The sequence below is a fragment of the Myotis lucifugus genome, unplaced genomic scaffold, assembly GCF_000147115.1.
Source record: "Myotis lucifugus unplaced genomic scaffold, Myoluc2.0 scaffold_279, whole genome shotgun sequence".
In the NCBI taxonomy this organism is placed as follows: domain Eukaryota; kingdom Metazoa; phylum Chordata; class Mammalia; order Chiroptera; family Vespertilionidae; genus Myotis; species Myotis lucifugus.
Window position 1 is genome coordinate 474,648 of NW_005871327.1, and position 23,430 is coordinate 498,077.

The following is a 23,430-nucleotide window of genomic DNA, read 5'->3' on the forward strand; positions in this document are numbered from 1 at the left end:
TATTTAAGAGAAAAAGTATTTTATACCAGTAGCCCCCAAATTCACCTAAACCAATAGAGCCTGGATTGAACGACAGTAGGCCAGGGATTGTCTTCTCTATGAGCCTGATAAAAATTTCAGTGTGGGATTTATTTTTTTAAACACTAATTGTCAAAGTCCCGAGTTAAAGACACCTATAAGTTTACATATTCAGATTTTCTCAATGTTGTATACGCTCTATCCACTGAGCACATAGGGTGGTGCTTTGGAATTCAGTGATTGTTACAACTTATTAGCCACATATTTTAGTGTATATATAGTTTTGTAAAGATAAACATTGCTTATAAAAGAAACTCATTTCTGTACATTTCCTCTTTCCATATATCTTTCATTTTAGACAGACTTGTCTACTACTTGAATTAACACTTTCTAACTCCTCTAAAGGATGGTAATTGACAAGTAATTTTAAGGAACTTTTTGAGGGAGCTGTTTGCTATAATGCTTAAAATATTTCATATAAAGTGTTTAAGTTATGATTAAGTAGGGTCTTGGTCAGTGTGGGCTGCTGTAACGAAATGCCTTAAACTGGGTGGCTTATAAACAAGAGAAATTGATTTATAAGAGATTTGGAGGCTTGAAGGCTGAGATCAGGTGTCCACATGGTCAGATTGTGTCTGGTGAGGCCTGCTTCCTGGTGCATAGCCATCGTTTCACCATAACCTCAGATGGCTGAAGGGCTAGCTTCTTCTCTGGGGTCTCCTAGAAAAGCCCTAAACCAGTTCCACTCACCTCCCAAAGATCCCACCTCCTTATACTATCACTTTGGGCGTCAGGATTTCAATAGAGGAATTTGGGGATGAGAGGTATATAGTAGGCAGCCTGTGACAACTTTATAGTGGAGATTGAAAATTTTTTGTAAGGGGATTAGGAAGACAATGTCTGAATATTATTAAAGTCATTATGTATTGAAATGGATAATTTTCCATTTACTCTTTTAATTAATTTTTATTTTTGAGAGTATTACAGATGTCCCCCATTTTTGGCACATCCTGAATTATATCTACATTCAGATTTACCAAATCCATAATGTGTTGCCAAGTTACATTATTTGAACGTCAGTAAATTCTGACTTTGCCTCCTTTTTAGCTACTGGGAAAAAGTTAGTGTTTCTTTAGTCTTGAAATCTCTGAAAATTAGAAAATGTCTGAGTAGTGAAAATGTCAAATATGAAAATATATCAAATAGAATATGCTAATTCTTGAACATAAGACTAACAGAGGCATATTTTCAGTCATAAATGTAGATAGCAGGATAAGATCGCTCTGCTGAGGACTCCATCCTTCCCTGGATGAATGTGTTTAGGAGGGATAAGAGCTTTTGGTAGCGGAGAACTTGTGTTACAGTTAGGTATTAGGTCAGTGTTTGCAAATGTTTTGACCACGATCCACAGTGAAAATACATATACATGGCAATTTGAGATCCACACACACTGAAATAAAAGGTTCTATGAGTGGGATTTAGCCTTACTAGGTGGGGTACATTTTAATTTAGGTTCTTTATCATATTGAAAACATTGAATATCCACTAATGAGTTTCAGCTTGAGGTTTATTTGCCACCCATACACTTTGGTTAAATGTTCAGATTTACCTTCTTAATAATTTAAGAATTCTTTACATATTCTTGATGCAGGTCCTTAATCGGATATGCATTTTGCAGATATTTTCTCCCACTTTGTCTTGTCCTTTATTTTTCTTAACAGTGACTTTTGTAGTTCATACTTTTGGTGTCCTATTTAAGACTCTCTACCTAATCCAAGATCAAAATGATTTCTACTATGCTTTTTTTCTAAAAGTTTTCTACTTTTAACTCTTACACTTAGGTTTATGAACAATTTTGAATTACTTATGCTATGAGGTAAGGGTCAAGTTTCAGTTCTTTGCCTATGAATGTGCATTGATTCAGTACCATTTGGAAAAAGGCAGTCCTTTTCCCTTAGTTGAAAATCAATTGGCCATGAACATGGTTTTTCTTTCTCTCTATTTTTTGGGTGTTCTTTCTTTTCCCTCAGCAATGTCTTATAATTTTATTTTTTACAGTGTACAAATCTACACATATTTTGTTCTGTCTCTCCAGAGTTTTGTCACCCTTTGATTTTCATTTCCAGTTATGTGGTATGACGCCATGGGGGTTGTTACTTCAGGAAGACAGCAGTCTTTAGTGACAGATAAGGAGGTCATGAAAAGTATGTCTTGAAAAAAGACCATTGGATTCACTGATAACCCATGATTTCCAAGAGCAAAACCAATAAAGAGGAGGCGACCAGAGGGACAATGTCAGAAAAGGAAGACCTGACCATGAGCTAGGGAGGGCAGCAAATGTAGATGATGGGAAATTTGGCATTAAAAAGTTGTTGAAAGGAACAATAGGATCAAGAAAAGTGAACATTTCTGTTAAGGTGCTTTCCTTCTCAGTATCACTCGCCTTATTCTTTTCTCTTAACCACTTGAAGTTACCTCAGCTCCTGTAATAAAGCCTTTTATTTAAATCATTCTTTCTCTTTTCAGACAACATTAATTTAGAACAATCCCACATGTGCATAGGGAGACTACTAATCTTGAGTGTCTACAGTATATCAGGCACATCTATGAGTTTCCCATATGCTAATTGTTTACTCTCAGCATTAAACCTGTAAAGTTGATGGTATTATTCCCATCAGATGTAAAACTTTTACCAATGTGAAAACGGAGGCTCTTAGAGGTTAGGTTTTGCCCAGAGTATGTGTAGTATGTTCCAAGTTAGATATTTAAACCCAGTTCTGACCTTTCTGGTCTCAAGCATCTCATATTCTAATAAGAGAGCTAGTTATGCAGATAAATAAGTTACACAGCTATTTAATAAGTTTCACAGCCATTAAAATGAGCAATAGTTCAGTATTTATTGTCATTGAAAGATGTTCCTCCCAAATTATTGAGTGAAACACATAAAACAGAGTGAAGACTTTGATCCCATTCATTTATTCATTGATTCAGCAAATACAGATTGAGTGCCTGCTTTGTGCTAGGCACTGTTCTAGGCATTTGTTCCTCTTTTTTATGGAGTTTATAATCTATTAATACTGAATGGAATGTTGAGATGGAAATGGGATTATAAGGCAGTTTGGCTTGCAGAAAGACTGGAGTAGGAAGCCACAACGATAAGTAAATTCACCCATAACAAGGGTGTAATTGTTGAAAGAGTTTTCCATGGCTTTGTTACATTTCTGCACATCTTGTGAGCAGAGGCACTGGCTGCTTTGTTCTGGACTATCTTTCCAAGAATGTTTACATAGTGTCTCCCTCTGGGGCAGAGGGCAGATTTATTTATTGTCCAGCATAATGAAGACAATGTGTCCCTTTTATCAGGCAGGTTTATTTGATACAAGATTTGGGTCCCTGCAGTTCAGAGGTCTCTGGCTGTGATTCAGATCCAATGCTTGCACAGTGTTGCACCCAGACTGCTCCGCATTGCCCAGTGGGAATTGGGGCTGAGGAGTAAAGTGTAAACCTAAAGCCCATACTGTTTGCTGGGCCATGAGTAGTAAAATCTTTGCTTCTGGCTTGAGAGTCCTTTTCTTCTGCCAGCTCCCATGAAATGTCAGGTAACTTGTTAGCTTGCAAGTAGGCCAGACTCTGCAGGCATGAGTTTATTTTTACTTTTATTTGAGGGCATTCAGTTTCTTTAACTTAAGGTCTTATTTTCTGGTGGCTTTCAGTTCCCATTTCTGGGAAGCGCATTTAATTGCTGAAAGGGTAGAGGGTGTTGACACTTGTTATTTCTAGAAGCACGTTTTATGAGATGTGTGTACGTACAACCATTTTGATCTCCAAAGTCATGTTAAAAAATACTCAGGAGCTATCTGCTTAACTGTTGTGCTTCAGCTTGTGTTTTATGCACAAATTTCGTAGATGAGCATTCTTGCTGGAACTCACTTTGTCTTCTTTTGTCTCATGTGCCATCATTATTTTCTGTAGACAGAAATGGCTAGAGCTGTGTTTTCAAAACCAGGTTTTTAAAGTTTGGAAAAGTTTCTAGTACATTTATAAAAAACATTTTAATGAATTGTTGTCATGTTGTTAATTTGAGTACTTTATTTCTTAACCCTTTGCACTCCGCTGTAGAATTACCAGGCCTGCCATTGGTCAAAGAAAATAATTTTTTAAAAAGTTATCTATTTGCGCCCAGCTGTTTATTAGTGATTACGGGGAATTGAGTTATTTCAACGCAACTTTTTGAGACATGCATGTTTCCCGGAAGTTTTATCTTGAAATGGCACAAGAAATTAAATCAAAATATCGTAAAATTACTAAGATATATACAAGAAATGTCAGCGGGTTTTGTGTCGGATTAAACAATAAACTACATATTCCCGATGTGGGACAAAGAAAACGGGACTGCATTGTGTGTTCTAACAGGAAAACACCTGGTGGCAGGCATCAAACCACTTATTACTGTCAAACATGCACTAATCAGCCTGCAATGCATATTGGGGAGTGTTACAAAACTTATCATACTGTACAAAATTATAAACAATAAAATATTGTTTTTTTTGCAAATATACATTCCTCGATGTCACCCAATTCATATAAGACCAATATCATTGTAATACGTTACTTGGTTCCAAAATTATACTAAATAATACGAGGGTCTGTAAATGCACGTTTCCGCCGCAAAGTAGCGTCGAGTAGCTGGTAGCCAATGTCCAGAATGGTTCGGAGTGCAAAGGGTTAACTGTGAATTGGTTACTCAGTAGAATTACCAGGCCTGCCATTGGCCAAAGAAAATAATTTTTTAAAAAGTTATCTATTTGCGCCCAGCTGGTGTGGCTCAGTGTTTGAGTGTCAACCTATGAACTAGGAGGTCACAGTTCAATTCTCTGCAGGGCACATACCCAAGTTTTGGGATCAATCCCCAGGGTGGGGCGTGCAGGAGGCAAGCCAGTCAATGATTCTCTCTCACTGATGTTTCTATCGCTCTCTCCCTTCCTCTCTGAAATCAATAAAAAAATATATTTTTAAAAAATTTGCTATTAGTAATGTTTTATAACTGAAAATCAGATTTGAAAAGTTAAAGTACAGCCTAGTTCAGGAAAATACCTTACTGAATTTCTGTCAATTGTTTTATTCCAAAGAGTTTTGGAACCCACACACAAAAAGAAATTATTTTTTAATCCATATGTTCATCCTCTAGCCATCTTGCCTGTTATAAGGAAGGAGAAAGAAAACAATTTGGCTTCAAAGAAGATGCTGATCTTTATGTAGAATGGTGAGAAAACATAATAAAGAAATCTGTCCCTGTGACAGTATACGGAGAGCATAGTCAAATTTAATTTTATCCAAGATTTCATCAGCCTGATTACTTAGCTAATTATCGCTCTTTGTCACATACTCAGCTTCCTTTCATTACAGTTTCTGAATAAACATGAAGCTTTTTGGTCCATCTTTGGTAAAGATGATTCATGTCTTAAAGGGAAACATATTTCTCTTTTTCAAAGAAGGAACATATTCTATTTTTGTAGTATTTTAACTGTTCTGCTATTGATGGACATTTAGGTTGGTTTTATTTTTTGCTGCCACATTTCATCATTGTAAAATGAGCTTTGAAATACTTTAGCATTTCTCAAATGGAGATGTGTTTAAGTAGAGGTGGCATCTAACAAACGCTGTGTGCCACCCTATTTAAATTGAAAACCCCATCCTCCACCTCCAGGCCTCTCTCACCCCTTTCTCTGCTTGACTTTTCCATGTAGCACCTTCACCAAGTGCCATATTGTTACTGTCTTTCATCCCTCACTAGAGGACAGGGATCTTTTTCTGTTTTGTTTTACCACCATATTCCTAGCTCCTAGAATACTTCTTGCAACAGAGTAAGTACACTAAGTATTGAATGTATTTGTTGGATGAATGAGTGAATGAAGGGAACCTTGAGTGTTTGCTGTGGTCCAGACACTGTGCTAAGTAAGTGCTTCATGTCCTTGAAATCACTCAATCCTTACAATAACTAAAGGGTGTCCCAAAATTCACGCAAGAAGTAATTTCGATAGAAAACACAGGTTTATAATTAAAAATTGTAAATTTTTTATTGATTCATAAAGTATACAGTATAGGGTTATGTATGGAATAGCATATCGGGTAAATGGCCTCCACGGCTTTGCTGTCACATACGCACTCTTTTGTTGAAATTTTCCATGACCGTTTTGCATAAATGTGGCTGAATTTCGATGAGGCTCATTTTCATCTTGATGGCTTGGTTAATTGACAAAATTGTCGCATTTGGGGTTCAGAAAATCCACGAGTGATTGTTGAGAAACAAATGCATCCACAACGTGTCACCGTTTGGTGCGGATTTGGGGCTGGAGGCATCATCGGACCATTCTTCTTTGAAAATGCGGCTGCTCAGGCAATAACAAAAGAGTGCGTATGTGCCAGCAAAGCCGTGGAGGCCATTTACCCGATATGCTACTTCATACATAACCCTATACTGTAACTTTATGAATCAATAAAAAATTTACAATTTCTCATTATAAACCTGTGTTTTCCATCAAAATTACTTCTTGTGTGAATTTTGGGACACACTTTATAAGAGGTAGGTAGGTACTCTAATGAGGAAACTAGGGCATAGGACAGTGATGGCGAACCTATGACACGCATGTCAGAGGTGACACGCGAACTCATTTTTTTGGTTGATTTTTCTTTGTTAAATAGCATTTAAATATTTAAAATAAATATCAAAAATATAAGTCTGTGTTTTACTATGGTTGCAAAGATCAAAAAATTTCTATATGTGACACGGCACCAGAGTTAAGTTAGGGTTTTTCAAAATGCTGACATGCCGAGCTTAGAAGGTTCGCCATCACTGGCATAGGATGAGGTTAATTTGCCCAATTTCACTTAGCTTATAAGTGGAAGAGTTGAAATTAGAGCTTGAATCTACTTATGCCAGATCCTAGGCTCTTAACTTCAGTGTTCTACTTTCCATAGCAATAAATGGTAGGATATATTTAGTTCTTTCTTTCTTTTGAAACAGGAAGAAGAGAATTTATCCAAAGATTAAAACTTGAAGCAACCCTGAATGTGCATGATGGCTGTGTAAGTAATCGTTGTTTTTCAACCATGAAGGACTTTAAAACTGAGTATTTAAATGTTTAATAAAATGCCCCAGTCTTGCACACTGAAAGATTGCTGGATTGCTGGTTCATGAAGGAAGCAGCCCATTGATGTTTCTCTCTCTCTCTCCTTCTCCCTCCTCTCTCTAAAAATCAATTTTAAAATCTTAAAAAAAAAAAAAAATTCCCCAGTTTTCCCTGAAGAGATTGTGACTGGCCAATAAATTGGGAGAATAAAGTTTTACATTAAAGTGATTTTGAATTTGGAAAAATATATGTTAGGTGTTTTTTAAAGTAGAGATGGTCCATGTTACTCCATCTTGATTAAAAGTGGAAGTCTAATTCTTTTTTTAAAATTTAGATATAGTTCATATACCATAAAATTCACCCATCTTAATGTGTAATTCAGCATTTTATTTTCATTTTTTATATTATTTACATATCTATTTTATTGACTGTATTGGGGTGACATTGGTTAATTAAATTATATAGGTTTCAGGTGTACAATTCATTATACACTGTATATTGTACTGTGTGTTCACCATCCCAAGTCAAGTCTCCTTCCATCACCATTTATCTCCCCTATAATTCAGTGGTTTTTAAAATATAATCATAATGTGGTACCGCCGTCACCACTATCTAATTCTAGTATATTTTCAGCAGCTGAAGTATAAGTTTGTACCATTTATCAGTCGTTCCCATGCCCTCCCCACCTAGCTGTTGGCCTTCACTAGTTTACTTTCTGTCTCTGTAGATATGCCTCTTCTGGACTTTTTATGTAAATAGAATAACATATGTGGCTTTTCAGACTTTCTTCTTTCACTATCATTAATGTTTTCAGGGTTTGTCCATGTCACAATATGGGTAATGTGGCTGAATAATATTTCATTGTGCAGATATTTTGTTATAAGCAAACGGGCAGTCCCATTTTGTTTATGATATTTGGGTTGGTTTCCCTTTGGGCTTTTATGAATGATGCACCCATGGACTTTTGTGTACAAGTTTTTGTGTGACATGTTTTCTTTTCTCTTGCATATAGACCTTGTTGTGGAATTAATGGGTCACAGCACAACTCTGTGTCAGTTTTGAGGTGCTGCCAAACTTTTTTCCAAAGAGCTGTGCTATTTTGCATTCTTTCCAGCAATGTATAAGGCCTTCAATTTCTTGATATCCTTACCAACTCTTACTTTCTGTGTGTTTTTTTAAAATTATTATAGCCATCCTAATAGGTGTGAAATAGTAACTCATTGTGGTTTTAGTTTTCATGAAGATTTACACCTGTTTTCTTCTAAGAGTTTCATCATCTTGGCTATTACATTTAAATGTTTGATCATTTTCAGTTAGTTTTTATATATGGTGTGAAGTAGGGGTCTAAATTCATTCTTTTGCTTGTGTATATCCAGTTGTCCCAGCATCATTTGTTGAAAAAACTGTTCTTTCTCCATTGAGTAGTCTTAGAATCCTTGATAAAAATTACTTGACCATGAATGTAAGGGTTTATTTCTGACTATCAGTTCCATTCTGTTGATGTGTGCTTATGGTTATGACAGCACCACACAGCCTTGATCACTGCAGCTTTGTAGTAAGTTTTTCTAATTCCTTTTTATGTGACCCAGTTTTATGTCTCTGGATATAAAATGAATTTGTTAAAATAATTTAAATAATAAAATTTAAGAGAGACAGACATTTCATTGTGAATTTTCAGAATATTGTGTTTGCTAAATAGTAGTCAGCATGTACTTTCAGGAAGTAAATTGATAAATACTATTTTCCGTATACACAACCTCATTAGTGATATAAATTTTGAACCATCAGTTAAGTAAACGATTCATACTTGTTTTATGTTCAGTTTGCTGCAATCCCTTTTTTTGCTTTCTTTTTAGGTTAATACAATCTGTTGGAATGAGACTGGAGAGTATATTTTATCTGGCTCAGATGACACCAAGTTAGTAATTAGTAATCCTTACAGCAGAAAGGTAAGTGGTTTATAAAATCTACAATTTCATGAGAGAGAGAAAAATCAAGAAACTAGAAATCAAGAAATTGTAAATAATCATGGACTGGGCATTTGTAATAGAATATTCTTATTTTGCTCACATTTGTTATATAATTTATAAGTTATTACAGCCAGGTCCCCTACTTTCCTTTGGAAAACGTTAGGTTTCCTTCTGCTTTTTGACTCTAGAATACTTAAGCATGCTTCATGTTATCCAAGTGGATAAAATTGCCAAAAGTGATATTATCTCAATAAACCATTCTTTGGGGGCCAGGGAGGCAATGTGATTTTTTTTTCTTTCTGCTCAGAGAAACTAATTTTCAGCCAAGCAGTGTAAGAAACGGGATTTTATCAGTTTAAAAACAGTCGCTAGGTTCTAGTGACTTGTTTCTTCAGTTCAGTAAGCTGGGCTATGAACTAGGATTGTGTTCTGGTTCTGACTGGCTCTTCCTCTGACTTCTTATATAGAAGGAACGTGCAACTATTTTTATGTCAGTGAGAACATGGTAGATGGGCACCCTTTTTTAATAGTATCAATCTTACAGAATAAATAGTTCATGTATTTTTTATTCCTACAAACAGTTAAGATATTTAAATAAATGTTTGTGGTCCTTCAGCCTAAAAAGAGGTTCACATTGAGGCTGTCATTGATGGAAAAGATAGGTCACAATTTTATTTCAGAGACAGCTTTGCTTAATTGTGCTGGCTTACCAGAGGGAAACTTGATGTTTTCAAGCTCTGCTTCTCGTAGGTCTGTAATTACTAGGACAACCTTTTTCTTACAGTGGAGAAATTCCTGATCATTAGAATTTCAGTGCTTATAATTTATAAAGCACTCATCTAGGTACCAACGAAATTTCTTTAAAAAATGCAAAGCTTTATATTTTTTTAAATTGTGATAAAATGCACATAACATAAAATTAACCATTTTTAGGAGTTCAGCTCAGTGACATTATATACATTCACCTTATTGTGATACTATCACTCCCAACCAGCTACAGAACTCTTCATCTTGCAGAACTCAGACTCTGCCCATTAAACCGGAGTTCCCCTCCCGGCAACCCTCCCCCCACCCCACAACCAATATTCTACTTTCTGTCTCTCTGAATTTGACTAAGTACTGCATCTACTTCTAGGTACAACAGCTGGTGCTGCTGGCTGTAGTTTGATGTTAATGAACTTCACATATGTTTATGCAGCATTTGTCCTGTTGTGACTGGCTAATTTTATTCAGCATAATTTTCTCAATGTTCACCCACATTACAGCATGTGTCAGATTTTCCATTCTTTTTAAAGCATTCCATTGTGTGGATAGACCACATTTTATTTATCCATTCATCTATCAGTGGACACGGGTTGCTTTTGCTTTTGTCTGTTGTAAATAATGTTGTCGTGAGCGTAAGTGTATAAATATCTCTGCAAATCCCTGCTTTTAGTTATTTTGTGAAAATGCCCAATGGGTCCTAGCTGGTTTGGCTCAGTGGATAGAGCATCGGCCTGCGGACTGAAGGGCCCTGGGTTCGAATCTGGTCAAGGGCACATGCCCAGGTTTCGGGCTAGAACCCTAGTAGGGGGCATGCAGGAAGCAGCCGGTTAATGATTCTCTCTCATCATTGATGTTTCTACCTCTCTCCCCCTCTCCCTTTCTCTCTGAAATAAAAAGATACATATATATATATATATATATTTTTTTTAAAAAGCCCAATGGCATAATTTTTAAAAGATCAGGTGTTTCTCTTTTAATTGCTTTTTAAAAAATGATATTTGCTTTATGCATGGTTCCTAGTAGATTATATTTATTTGAAAAGCAATTGCTCATTACCTATACTCATTTCCAATTTGAGAAATGATGAATCAGGTAATACTTTCAGAGATTTTAGGTATAGGAAGACTATCTTTTTCACATAGTGGTTTTAATAGTTCCAAATTTGGTATCATACAAGGAATATTTTTATTGTAAAAGACTAATGATTCATTACATAAGAAAACAGTTTTTTGATCCTGAGTTAAATCTTTTCTTATAGTTTCACTCTAGTTTTAGATTCTTTGAATTCATGGGAAGATTAATTTATGGCTAATGAAAGTTTCAAAACACTACCTATAGAGTTACGAGATTAGAGGTGTTTCTTATTAGTGGTATATCTTAATCATATATATAATAAATCTCAAATATATTAAAAAGAGAAGTTTTGTTTTCCAAAAATTATGGGCTAGTTTATTTGGATCAATCCTCCCACTGAAGACAATGAAAAGATGCTTGATTAAATAGTCCTAAAAATAACAAATAGCTTTTTAAATAGTCCTAAAAGTAAGATAACTGCCTTGATAGTGAGGCGTTCAATCCAAAATGGTCATCAAAATTCTTCACATCTCAGAGGGAAAAAATAAAATATGAGGGATTTTGATTTCTTTTTTTCCTAATTATAATAGTTCAAATCAAATGGTAATATTCATTGAGATAAAAATATTAATGAGAATTTATTCCTGGCTATGCTTATGTTAAATATGAATGTTTATTTCTAGGAAATAATAAATTGCCAAGAATTACCTTCTTTGTATGTTTCAGGTTTTGACGACAATTCGTTCAGGGCACCGAGCAAATATCTTCAGCGCAAAGTTCTTACCATGCACAAATGATAAGCAGATTATCTCCTGCTCTGGAGATGGAGTAATATATTATACCAATGTTGAGCAAGATGCAGAAACTAACAGACAATGCCAATTTACGTGCCATTATGGAACTACCTATGAGGTGCAGTATTAATTATAATTATATATGTGATACATATGTGTATGTTTTTGTGTAAGTGTGTGTATGGTGCATGTATGTACATAGTACATCGTTATAATAAAAGGGTAATATGCTAATTAGACTGGATGTCATTCTGGACATCCTTCTGGACAAAGCCGGGGACTGGAGGGAAGCCTGGGTCCTGGGTGCCAGAGGGAAGATGCAGCCGGGGGAAAGAAGGCCTACTCTTGCATGAATTTCATGCATTGGGCCTCTAGTATGTGTAGATTTGTGTATGTGTATATACACTCCTTTGTGAATTTGTAGGCAAAGAAATTATTGACAGAATATCTAGATTTCAGTAAAGTATTTGAGAGAATGGGTCTTGATAAGCTTGGGAATAAAGTTAAGAAATAAGCTATGAGTAATAGTAATAAGAAATAAGCTGTGAGTAATAGTAATTATGTGAGCAACCATACTCTTGGCAAACAGGTGTCAGCCTTTAAAAGATGCTTCTGTATTGTGTTTCAGGGCTCTCTACTGGGCTTTCACCTCTTACACACTTTATCACTGTCTTGCATAAAGTCTTTTTGTCAGGACTATAATACTGGTAATGTTTTAACTACAATAGCTTTGTAATACTTTTTGAAAGCAGCAAGAATGAGGACTCCAGCTTTGTTTTTCTTTGTCCTGATTGTGTTGGCTATTTTGTGTCCTTTGAGGTTCCATATGAATTTTAAGATTTTTTTTTCCTGGTTCTGTAAAAAAAAATGCCACAGGGATTTTGATAGAAATTGCATTAAATCTAGGTCACCTTGAGTAGTATGGACATTTAAACAATATTAAGTCTTCCAATTCATGAACATAGATGTCTTTTCATTTGTGTGTGTCTTCTTTAATTTCTTTCAGCATGCTTTGTAGTTTTTTTGTATACAAGACTTTCACCTCCTTGAATAAGTTTATTCCTAAGTATTTTACTCTTTTTGTTTGTAATATAATGAGGTTGTTTTCTTAATTTCATTTCTAGATTGTTTATTGTTAGTGCTTAGAAGAAGCACAATTGATTTTTGTGTTGATTTGTTAACCTGCAACTTTGCTGTATTCATTTATTAGTTTTAATGGCTTTTTTTTTTTTTTGGTGTGGAATCTTTAGAATAGTATACATATAAGACCATGTCATCTTCAATTGGAGATAATTTTGCTTCTTTTTCAATTTCGATTACTTTTATTTCTTTTTTCTTGCTTTAGCTAGAACTTTCAATATTGTATTGAATAGAAGTAATGAGAGTGGGCATTCATGTCTTGTCCCTGATCTGAAAGGGAAAGCTTTCAGTTTTTCACCATCCTATATAATAAAAGGCTAATATGCAAATTGTCCCCTTGACCAGGAGTTCGACCAAGAGTTTGACCAGGGGGCAGGGCTGGCCGGCCAACCTCCTGCATCCCCTCCCCCCAGCCGGCTAGGCCATATTGCCCCAATTGGGGCGGGCGGGCTGGACCCTACCCATGCACGAATTCATGCACCGAGCCTCTAGTTGAATATGATGTTAGCCATGAGCTTCTCATATATGGTGTTTATGTTGAGGTAATTTCCTCCCTTTCCTAGCTTGTTGAGTGTCTTAATCATGAAATTTTGTCAAAATTTTTGAGACGTCAATTTAAATGCTTTAATCAATTCAGCATCTTATAGTTTTCTTAAACATTATCATAGAAGAAAACTGTAATGTGTTTATAGTACAATTACAAATTTATATCCAGAAATCATAAAAATTAGGCTTTGAATAGTTTGAACAAGTTTCCTAGGGAAAAATTTTTCTTATCAAAGCTGTTAGAAGTTTATAATTTTAAAGAACTTTCTATCTTCAGGAGCATTTGTTTCAAACTTCAAAGTAATGAGTCATATTAATTTAACTATTACTTCCTGCATATTTCTATATGTAATTTACTGTTTTGACTTAGTTGCTTTTGCCTTAATCATTTTATAAAACAGTAGGAATGCTTCTCAAAGCCATCTGTTTAAGTGTTCAATAAGAATACCTGGACTTTTGCTCTCATCTTCAGATTATGACTGTACCCAATGACCCGCATACTTTCCTCTCTTGTGGTGAAGACGGAACTGTTAGGTGGTTTGATACGCGCATCAAAACTAGCTGCACAAAAGAAGATTGCAAAGATGTAAGAATCAACTTTTTGTATAAATGATGCAAAATATTTAAGATTATAATTAAAATTGAAACAGTAAGCCCTGGCCGGTGTTCTCAGTGGTTAGAGCACTGTCACATGCACTCCAGGGTTGCGGGTTTGATTCCTGTTCAAGGGCATGTACCTGGGTTGCAGGTTCGATCCCTGAGGGTCCGGGCATATGTGTACAGCAACCAATCTATGCCTCTCTCACATTGATGTTTCTCTCCCGTCTCTCCCTCTCTCCCCTCCTTCCCTCCCTCACTTTTTCCCTCCCTCCCTCATTCCCTTCCTCCCAATCTCTCTAGAAAATCAAAGTTAAAAATATCCTCAGGTGAGGATTAAAAAAAAAATTGAATAGTAAGTTATCTCTGGATTATCGAGATAATGGGTCAGTTTTTTTACAAAAATCTTCAATAGCATATATTTTATAATCAAGTTTTTTACATTAAAATGTTAATAGTGAAGTTAGGGAACTTGTATTTTTATTGTACATTTTAAATTATATATATGAGAATTGTTCAGTATATGCTCTAGTGTTATAAAAACTAGAGCATTTATCAATATATACCACTTATGGAGATAATTGTGGCTCACCAATAGCCATGATGAAAGCATGTGGTAGTTTAGTGTCTTCTCTTTGTTTTTACCCTGGCTTTTAAACCAACAATTATATGTTCTCTTTTTTTTAAATAACAAGATACCATTCTATCAATGTGTTCATTCAGATTTAGCACACTTCTCTATAGGCATAGCTTCACTATCAATTTTGTACTTTTAATACTATTTTAAACTTGAAAAAGGCCTGAGAAATCACGTAATGGCCCCAGACAGCTAACCCCAAATGTTATTTAGAAACAGTGGCTTTTTTCTCAGGTCATTTTGAAGTACCAAATGAAATAAGAAAGTATTGCTAAATATATTTTTACTGAAAGCGTCCATCTCCCCTAAAGAAGAATTACTGGTTAAGTGCTTGCTAATTAAACCAGTTACTATTATTAACATTCTTGAGGGGTGGGAGAGATTATTTTCTATATTGAAACAGAAAAAAATAGAAATTAAGAAATTTTAAATGTACGATTTTTAAGTCCGTTTTTATGTTACATGTATGTACACACATACACACAACTAGGAAAGCATTGAACTAATATATAAAAGGCAGAATAAGTCTAAAATATCAGATTGTTTACCAGGATATTTGGTATTCCTGTTTCTCAGTAAATGGTAGATACTAAAATTTGTTATGGCAAATTCTTTTAAGACATATTTCAGTGTGCATGTAGTAAGATTTAATTGTGCTTTTATAACCAAAAACCCGGTAAAAATAAAGATGAAAGCAAAGCTAATAAGTGAAAACATTGTTAAAATTTACCTTAATAAAACTTTTTATTCCTTTATATATAAAAATGAATAGAGGCCAAAGTATGAAGAAAAACTGGCAACTAAAGTAATCCTTAACTACTAAAACAGAATTATAGAAGGCATTTGGTGAACAAATTCTGTGTAATAGGAATAATGTTTTGAGGTCAATAATTAAATAAATAAAACATAAGGTGAATGTATTCTGAATACACAGCTATACTGAGAAGAGTGAGGAGCTCGCATCACAGACAAAATAGTATAAAATTAACAGAACACCTTAAGGATATGTGTTCTGGGTCATAACTCTTACATTTTTTAATGCTTATAGAGAGATAGTGACATTATAGTAAAATCTGTCTTTTATAGGGTGTGTGTGTGAGAGAGAGAGAGAGAGAGAGAAAGAGAGAGAGAGAGAGAGAGAGAGAGAGAGGGAGGAAGAGGGAGGGAGGTTGTACTTTGTATTTGAGCTGGTAAGGAGAAAGATTTTACAAGTTAAAAGTAATACTTTGTTATATTTTAGTAGTAACAGAACTAAAATAATGTAAGTACCATATAAAATAATTAGTACTTATCATAATTAGTACTTATCATAGATAAAGGTAGATTATACCTCCATCTTTACTGTCCAGTGGACCAAAAACAGCAGCATTTGTAATGTGGTTAACAACTTATTGATACATTACATATGTGAGTATTTTACATTTCTAAAGATGTTCATTAGTCATAAGCATGAAGATATTTAGGGGACATTTCTGAGAAATAATTCAAGTTGTATTATATTATTATCTGAAGTGCAGCTAGTTTTGAGAAAGGATTTAAACCATGATTAATGATGAGTTTCTTGAATTATTACCAGCTCTTTTGTAGCTGCTGTTGATTTAGCTGATGTTTGAGTCTTATATCTGGGAACAATTTTTATTTTTTTCCTCTTCAGAATTTATTTTGCATTATTCAAATATTGGTTGTTTTTAAATCTCTAATTAAATGTAGTTTTCCATATATGTTTTCTTACTTTGGTCCATAAGGAAAGCATAAAATTTGTATTAGAGGTCAGTTTTGGAGTTGTATAGCAAACTGTAAAGAAAACAGTTTTTCTTAGAGTGATAAACTGCTGAGGAGGAATATTGACTGCATGTATTTATTTGCCTTTCACATAAGCTGAATGTGTTAGAAACTTATTGATAGAAAGAAATCTGAAAAATGAAAGGAAACCACGTTTTTCCCCTTTCAATGTCATACTTATTGAATTAGGATTTCTGAAAAAGTTTATTTTCTTCTAATTGAAGAGAACCTTTTTCAATATAGTATCATCTCTACTGTAAAGCTCTATGTAACTGCTGCTATTTTATCTTTTGTAGGATATTCTAATTAACTGCCGACGTGCTGCTACTTCTGTAGCGATTTGTCCGCCAATACCATATTACCTTGCTGTGGGTTGTTCTGATAGCTCAGTCCGAATATATGATCGGAGAATGCTGGGCACAAGAGCTACAGGTACAAAGATATATATTAAAGAAATGCAAGATTCTGTCAATTCAGAAAATAAATATGACATTTAAATTTTAAAAATTTTATTACAATTTAGTATGTAGAATGTTTTTAAATAATATGTATTATAAAAACAGCATTTCACTAAGTTTTTATGATCCTATTAGGGTGGTACTTTTGCAGTTTATCACTTTAAAAAGCACTTGATGTATAGTTGTCCTTCACTATCTCCAGGGGATGGTTCCAGGAGCCCTCGGATGCCCAAGTCCTTTACAAAATGGCTTAGAAAAGTGCTTATGTTCAGCCCTCCACCAGTGGAAAGTACTGTTTTCCTTCACTAGTGGTTGAATGTGTAGGTTTGAAATCTGCAGATATCGAGGGCCAACTATATTAGTTTCCTAGGGCTGTATACTAGGTGGCTTAAAATAACAAATTTATTGTCTCATAATTTAGAGGCTAAAGAGGGTTTTGCAGGGTCATTTTGTGCTGGAGGCTCTCAGAGAAAATCTATTATGTGCTTCTCTCCTTGCTGTTTTTTTTTTTATTTTAAAGTTTTAAAATTGATTTTAAGAAAGAAAGAGGAAGGGGGTGGGGAGGAGGAAGGGAGAAAGAAGGAAAGGAAGATCAATTTGTTCCACTCATTTATGCATTCATTGGTTGATTCTTGCATGTGCCCTGACCAGGAATTGAACCTGCAACCTTGGCATATGGGGACAATGTTCTAACCAACTGAGCTACCCAGCCAGGGCTCTCCTTGCTTCCTTATGGTTGCTGCTGGCAATCCTTAGCATCCCTTGGCTTTTAAATGTATTATATCAATCTCTGTTTCCATATTTACCTGCCTTCTGCCCTGGGTGTGTCTGTGTCCGTATTTCTCTCTTCTGAGAACACTGGTCATACTGGGTTTAGGACCCTAAGCCAGTATGACCTCATTGTACTAATTACACCTACAAAGACGTTATTTCCAAATAGGGTCACATTCTGAGGTTCTGGTGTGTGTGTGGAGGGGGGGAACACTATTCAGCCCACAACACTTGGTTTTTCTAATTTCTCTTTGCCATTTTTTAAATTAAGAGGAAAACGGTAAGCATGGTGGAGAGAAAAGTCAGGAAAGAACAGTGACGTGGGTGTGTGTTAATGTATAGCATATGTTTATGCCTGCTTAGCCGATTTAAAGTGCTGTTATCGCCAGTCGGTTTGGCTCAGTGGATAGAGTGTCGGCCTGCGGACTGCAAGGTCCCAGGTTCGATTCCAGTTAAGGGCATGTACCTTGGTTGCGGGCACATCCCCAGTAGGAGATGTGCAGGAGGCAGCTGGTCGATGTTTCTCTCTCATCAATGTTTCTAACTCTCTTTCCCTCTCCCTTCCTCTCTGTAAAAAATCAATAAAATATATTTTTAAAAAAAATAAAGTGCTGTTATCAGTGATGCTACAGCACTGAACTTGAATCTGCCTTCAACTCCTCATCTCAAACTCCTCATCCATTATGGGATCAAACCACTTCTTAAATTCCCAATTCAAAGCCAACCTCCATTAGTATTTTCTCAGTAAAGGAAGCCAGGAATACTTAAACACTCACATACCCAAACATCAAATATATATTCACATAAGTTATATTGCTAAAAATATAAGTGGACCAGGCCAGAAATGAATACAGTGTCAATCTCATCGTCAGTTTATGTCCATTAAAAATGGTTATTGAAATGGAAAGGCTAGAGGAGATTATTTTTTTCTCGATTGAGGAGTCTTGTCTATTTGAATATGCACATTTAGGGAAATAGTATTAAATACGAAATTACAGGCTTCATTATTGTTTCTCAACAGGTGGGGCCCAGTTGACATTTTGGGCGTAAAACCTCATTGTGCAGGATTGTACAACTCGGTGTATAATTTAGATTCTTAGAAATGAGCATTCCTGAGTCCCCAGGACACAAAGTGCCCATTGTATCCTCTCTGTCATATTGCATTGTATTCATGACTATTACAATGAATTAAAACTGGCATAGTATTGCCACTCTGTAGTCTTAGAAGAAAAAAATTTCACGACAGTTAAATTTTTAAAAAACATAAAGTAGAAGGTAAATCAGTTTCAAGGGATACTGCACTCTTTTATCTAGTATACTAATAAATAGCAGCTTTCCTATTTATATTATAAAAAGTATATTAATTTGTGGAGAATTTTTAGAAGATGATTTAGATGACTATAACCATAACTTATTTAATTGGTTAAATAACTCATATTTCCAATAAAATATTATTATCTGGAATTCTAGATGATCATGAATTTTTTTAAAAGGTACGTTTCCTCTGTACTGCATTCTTTTTTATTTTGTTATAAAATCTGGTTATTGAAAAAGCCTCTTCTAGAAATAGAATGATAGCTTTGATTTCTATTGCTACATTAAATCACGTATCTCCTCGTGTAGATTAAGAGTTTTTAAAGGGGTTTTCTTCAAACACATGAATTTTAAACACCTTCTTGTTTTCTTACTTTAGGAAATTATGCAGGCCGGGGGACTGCTGGAATGGTTGCCCGTTTTCTCCCTTCTCATCTTAACAACAAGTCCTGCAGGGTGACGTCTCTGTGTTACAGTGAAGACGGTCAGGAGATTCTCGTTAGCTACTCTTCAGATTATATCTACCTTTTTGACCCCAAAGATGACACCGCACGAGAACTTCGAACTCCTGCAGAAGAGAGAAGGGAAGAGGTAAGTTTATTCAAAACCATCTTCTTTATTTTACTCAGAAAATACTAATTCAGTGACTTCTGGGGCCAAAAGGGCTTCAAAAAATAGAGCTAATTTTCAAGGCACTTACAGTCTAGGAAACAAGGACACAAAACATACATGAAGGAACAGGAGCTAATAATTAAGGAAAGGCTCTAGAAAGAAGTATTGTAAAATATTTTTAAAGATAAAATATTTAATAACAAAATGCTTCGTTAACTATGAGGTTGCACAGTAGCAGTAAGAAATAGCCACAGGTCTAACAGTTACAGAAAAGGCAGTTAAAATAAAAAATGTGATGTACAGATTTCCAGGAGACTAAATGTTTATGGTTATGCACTAATAGGAGTTTTACCTGTTACTGTTTACTATTCATATGTGGCCAGCAGTCCCCTCTGCTCCAAAGACTGCCTCTCTTTCACAATTATAAACTACTTAGAAGTCCAATGCACAACATTCATGCACTGGGGGAGAGGGGTCCCTCAGCCCGGCCTGCACCCTCTCACAGTCTGGGACCCCTCGGGGGATGTCCGCCTGCCGACTTAGGCCTGCAGGGGAGTGGGTCTAAGATGGCAGTCAGATATCCCCCAAGGGATCCTTAGCGCTGCCATGGATGCGGAAGAGGCTCCCGCCACTGCCGCTGCACTCTCCAGCCATGAGCCCGGCTTCTGGCTGAGCAGCACTACCCCTGTGGGGGCCCACTGACCACCAGGGGCAGCTCCTGCATTGAGCTTATGCCCCCTGGTGGTCAGTGCAGGTCATAGCGACCAGGCGTTCCACCATTCAGTCAATTTGTATATTAGCTTTTTATTATATAGGATAACATTATCCCTAGGTACATGTCACAAAATACATATGAGGGAGTGAAAAAAAGGTAAATTAAAGCATACACACACACACACACACAGAATTGGGTTAACCATTTTCTTACTTATGAAAGGAAAAAAACAAATAATATATCCTTGACATTTCACAACAGTAGGAAAATGTTTGTTTTCACCTATAAGCTTCTTTCCCTCTCATGGTTTTCACTTTGGCTTTTTTATTTTATAATGTCCTATGTTTAATCACTGTACTCTGGCTTTTGAAATGTCTTTTGAAGTTGTTGCTTTTTGTTAATTATTAGTGGCCTTTTTAGTATTGGCCCAACTCCTTTTACTGAACACATTTTAAAGGTACTAAAGAACACAATTTTGTAATTGCTGTGAGATGCTAAACTGAATTCAATTATTAAAATTACTAGAGGCCTGGTGCATGACTTTTGTGCACGCGGGGGGGGGGGGGCGGGGGGCGGTTCCCTCAGCCCAGCCTGTGCCCTTTAGCAGTCCGGGAGCCCTCGGTGGATATCTGACTGATGCCGTGGAGGCGGCAGGAAAGGCTCCCGCCACTGCCATTGCACTCACCAGCCATCAGCCTGGCTTGTGGGCTTGTGGCTGAGCAGCTCTCCCCCTATGGGAGCTCACTGACCACCCGGGGGCAGCTCCTGTGTTGAGCGTCTGCCCCCTGGTGGTCAGTGTGCGTCACAGAGACTGGTCGTTCAGCCATTCGGTCAATTTGTATATTACCCTTTTATTATATAGGATAGGCTTAGAGGACTGTGAAATTAGAAAACAAATAGTATTACTCTATAAATATATCTTGGGATTTTAAATGTGGCAGTAGATTTAAATGAGTCAGGAAATTGATAAGGAAGAGGGCATGATGATGAATGAAAACTAAGTTTATTGGTCTGATTGAAAGCATGAAATCTGCTCTGACATTTTTTTCATTGCTGTATAATTTCCTCTTGAGATAAGTACTTGAGTAAGTTATAGTCAAAGTTTGTGACTATTTCAGCCAATTGATGTTTCTCACCAATGTTTATCTCTCTGTCCCTCTCCACTCCTCTCTAAAGTCAATAAAAACTTTTTTTTAAAGAAAAAACAAAGAGTTGGAAATACAGAAACATTTTAAGTGGCTTTTATACCACTAGCTTTTATACCATAGAATACTTAGCCAAAGATGTTTGTATGATCAGAGCAAAAGAGGCAGAGTCAGTCACGAACAGTTGGTTTTGGCTTTTTTCTGAATGTGTTTTTCTCAGTATACTTTGTTGAGTTAACTAAATTAGGAAAAATAATTCTGAAAATGTATTAAAATTATAAAAATAAATCATGCTTATTGTAATCAACCTAACAATTAAGGTATACATAGAAGAAGAAATTAAAAATCTGTTGCCATCTTCAACCCACCATCTTTTCTTTCAGTGTTTTACATCCTTGACCATTGGGGTCAGACAAACTTAATTTATCACATATTTACTGGGTACCTACTACACACTAAGTCCTATATTAGACTTTAGAAAATCAAGGATGACTGTGACAAGGACATGGCCTCTCAGGAATTTACAGTTTAGTGGATGTAGACATATGAATGAATGAATGAATGAATGAATGAATGAATGAATGAACGAAAGAAAGACTTAATAGAATAATATGTAAGAATTATGTTCTATATAAGTAGACCAAAGGAGGGAATAATTGATTTTCATTGGAAACATGAGACAAGCTTAAGCAGGGGTTTAAAGTATGAGTAAAGTTTAATATATGATACATGTGATTTTTTTCTTATGCTTCTTTTATATTTTCTTATTTGTGAAGGCCTTTTTTTTTAATTTCTTCACATCCTGTAATAATTTCTTTCCCCTTTTTATTTAGTATACTAGATTTGTGCACCAGTGGGGTCCTTCAGCATGGTCTGTGGGGCTGGGCTGAAATTGGCATCCAACATCTTCCAAGGGATGTAGTAGTGTGCGAAGTAGCAGGCGGCCAGGGAGGAGCTGCTCACACTCATCCCAGTCAGCTGAGTGCCGCTCCCACTGTGGGAGCACACTGACCACCAGGGGGCAGCTCCTGCGTTGAGTGTCTGCCCCCTGGTGGTCAGTGCGCATCATAGCGACCTGTCAACTGGTCGCTTAGGCTTTTATATATATAGAGGAGTGGCCCGGTGTACGAAATTCATGCACATTAAAAGGGAATTAGAGGAAATATTTTGATATTGCTATTTGTCCTTTCTCTGTAATGAAGTGTTAGAGATGAAAGAAAATTAGTAAAATGTATATGAAAAGCTTCCTCCTGTCAGAGTCAGGGGCACGCCTCAGGACCCAGAGTCAAGTCCCTGCCCACCCACGCGCACCTCGAAATCGTGCGAGACCCAGACCCAGCCAGCCACACCCCTGTCAGTCCCCGCAGGACAGGGGTGCAGCCTCAGGTCCTCTGGCCCAGCGCCGGTGGGGGTGCAGCCTCAGGTCCCCCGGCCTGGTGCCGGGCGGGGAGCATGACCTCAGGTCCTCTGGTGCAGCCTCAGGTCCCCTGGCTCGGTGCTGGATGGGGGGCGCAGCCTCAGGTCCCCCATCAAGCCCCACCAAGCAGGCGACGCAGCCTCAGGTCCCCCGTCAAGACCTTCCGGGCAGGGGAATGCAGCCTCAGGTCCCCTCGCCTGGCCTCAGGTCCCCGGCGTGAGCGTGTGAGGGCATGACATCCATTTGCACATTAGCTCTTTATTATATAGGATTCTTTTGTCTTGTTCAATTGTTTCTCACTTCTCATTTTCCTTTATTATTATTTTTTCTTTTTATTGTCTTTTCTTTCTTTTCCTTTTCCTCTAATTTTTAAATTGAATTTATTGGGGTGAGACCTGCCCCACTTCATTATTGAACTGCTGCATTGAATCCAATCTCTCATTTATTCCTGGTCCCCATAGTTTGTCTCTAAAATATACATCCCAAATCTGTAGCACTACTCACCACCCTGGCTACCACTGCTACTTGGTGCAAGATGTCAGCAT

The 23,430-nt window shown here is 36.4% G+C and overlaps 1 protein-coding gene across 7 annotated transcripts in view; it reads left to right on the forward strand.

Moving 5' to 3' along the window:
- The window catches only part of DCAF6 (DDB1 and CUL4 associated factor 6), an 82,143-nt gene that overhangs the window by 2,509 nt on the left and 56,204 nt on the right, over positions 1 to 23,430 (forward strand). For 5 of the 7 annotated variants that reach the window (XR_002831856.1, XM_023763249.1, XM_023763251.1 and 2 more), the window contains exons 2-7: positions 7,043 to 7,104; positions 9,005 to 9,097; positions 11,684 to 11,869; positions 13,910 to 14,023; positions 16,750 to 16,885; positions 19,376 to 19,587. Coding sequence is in view for 6 of the 7 variants with exons in the window: in XM_023763249.1 (XP_023619017.1) it covers positions 13,913 to 14,023; positions 16,750 to 16,885; positions 19,376 to 19,587 (459 nt within the window). In the remaining variant the exon portion in view is untranslated. Of the gene's footprint in view, positions 1 to 7,042; positions 7,105 to 9,004; positions 9,098 to 11,683; positions 11,870 to 13,909; positions 14,024 to 16,749; positions 16,886 to 19,375; positions 19,588 to 23,430 lie in introns of those variants that run through there. The other 2 variants (XM_023763250.1, XM_023763254.1) reach the window with 2 other exon arrangements.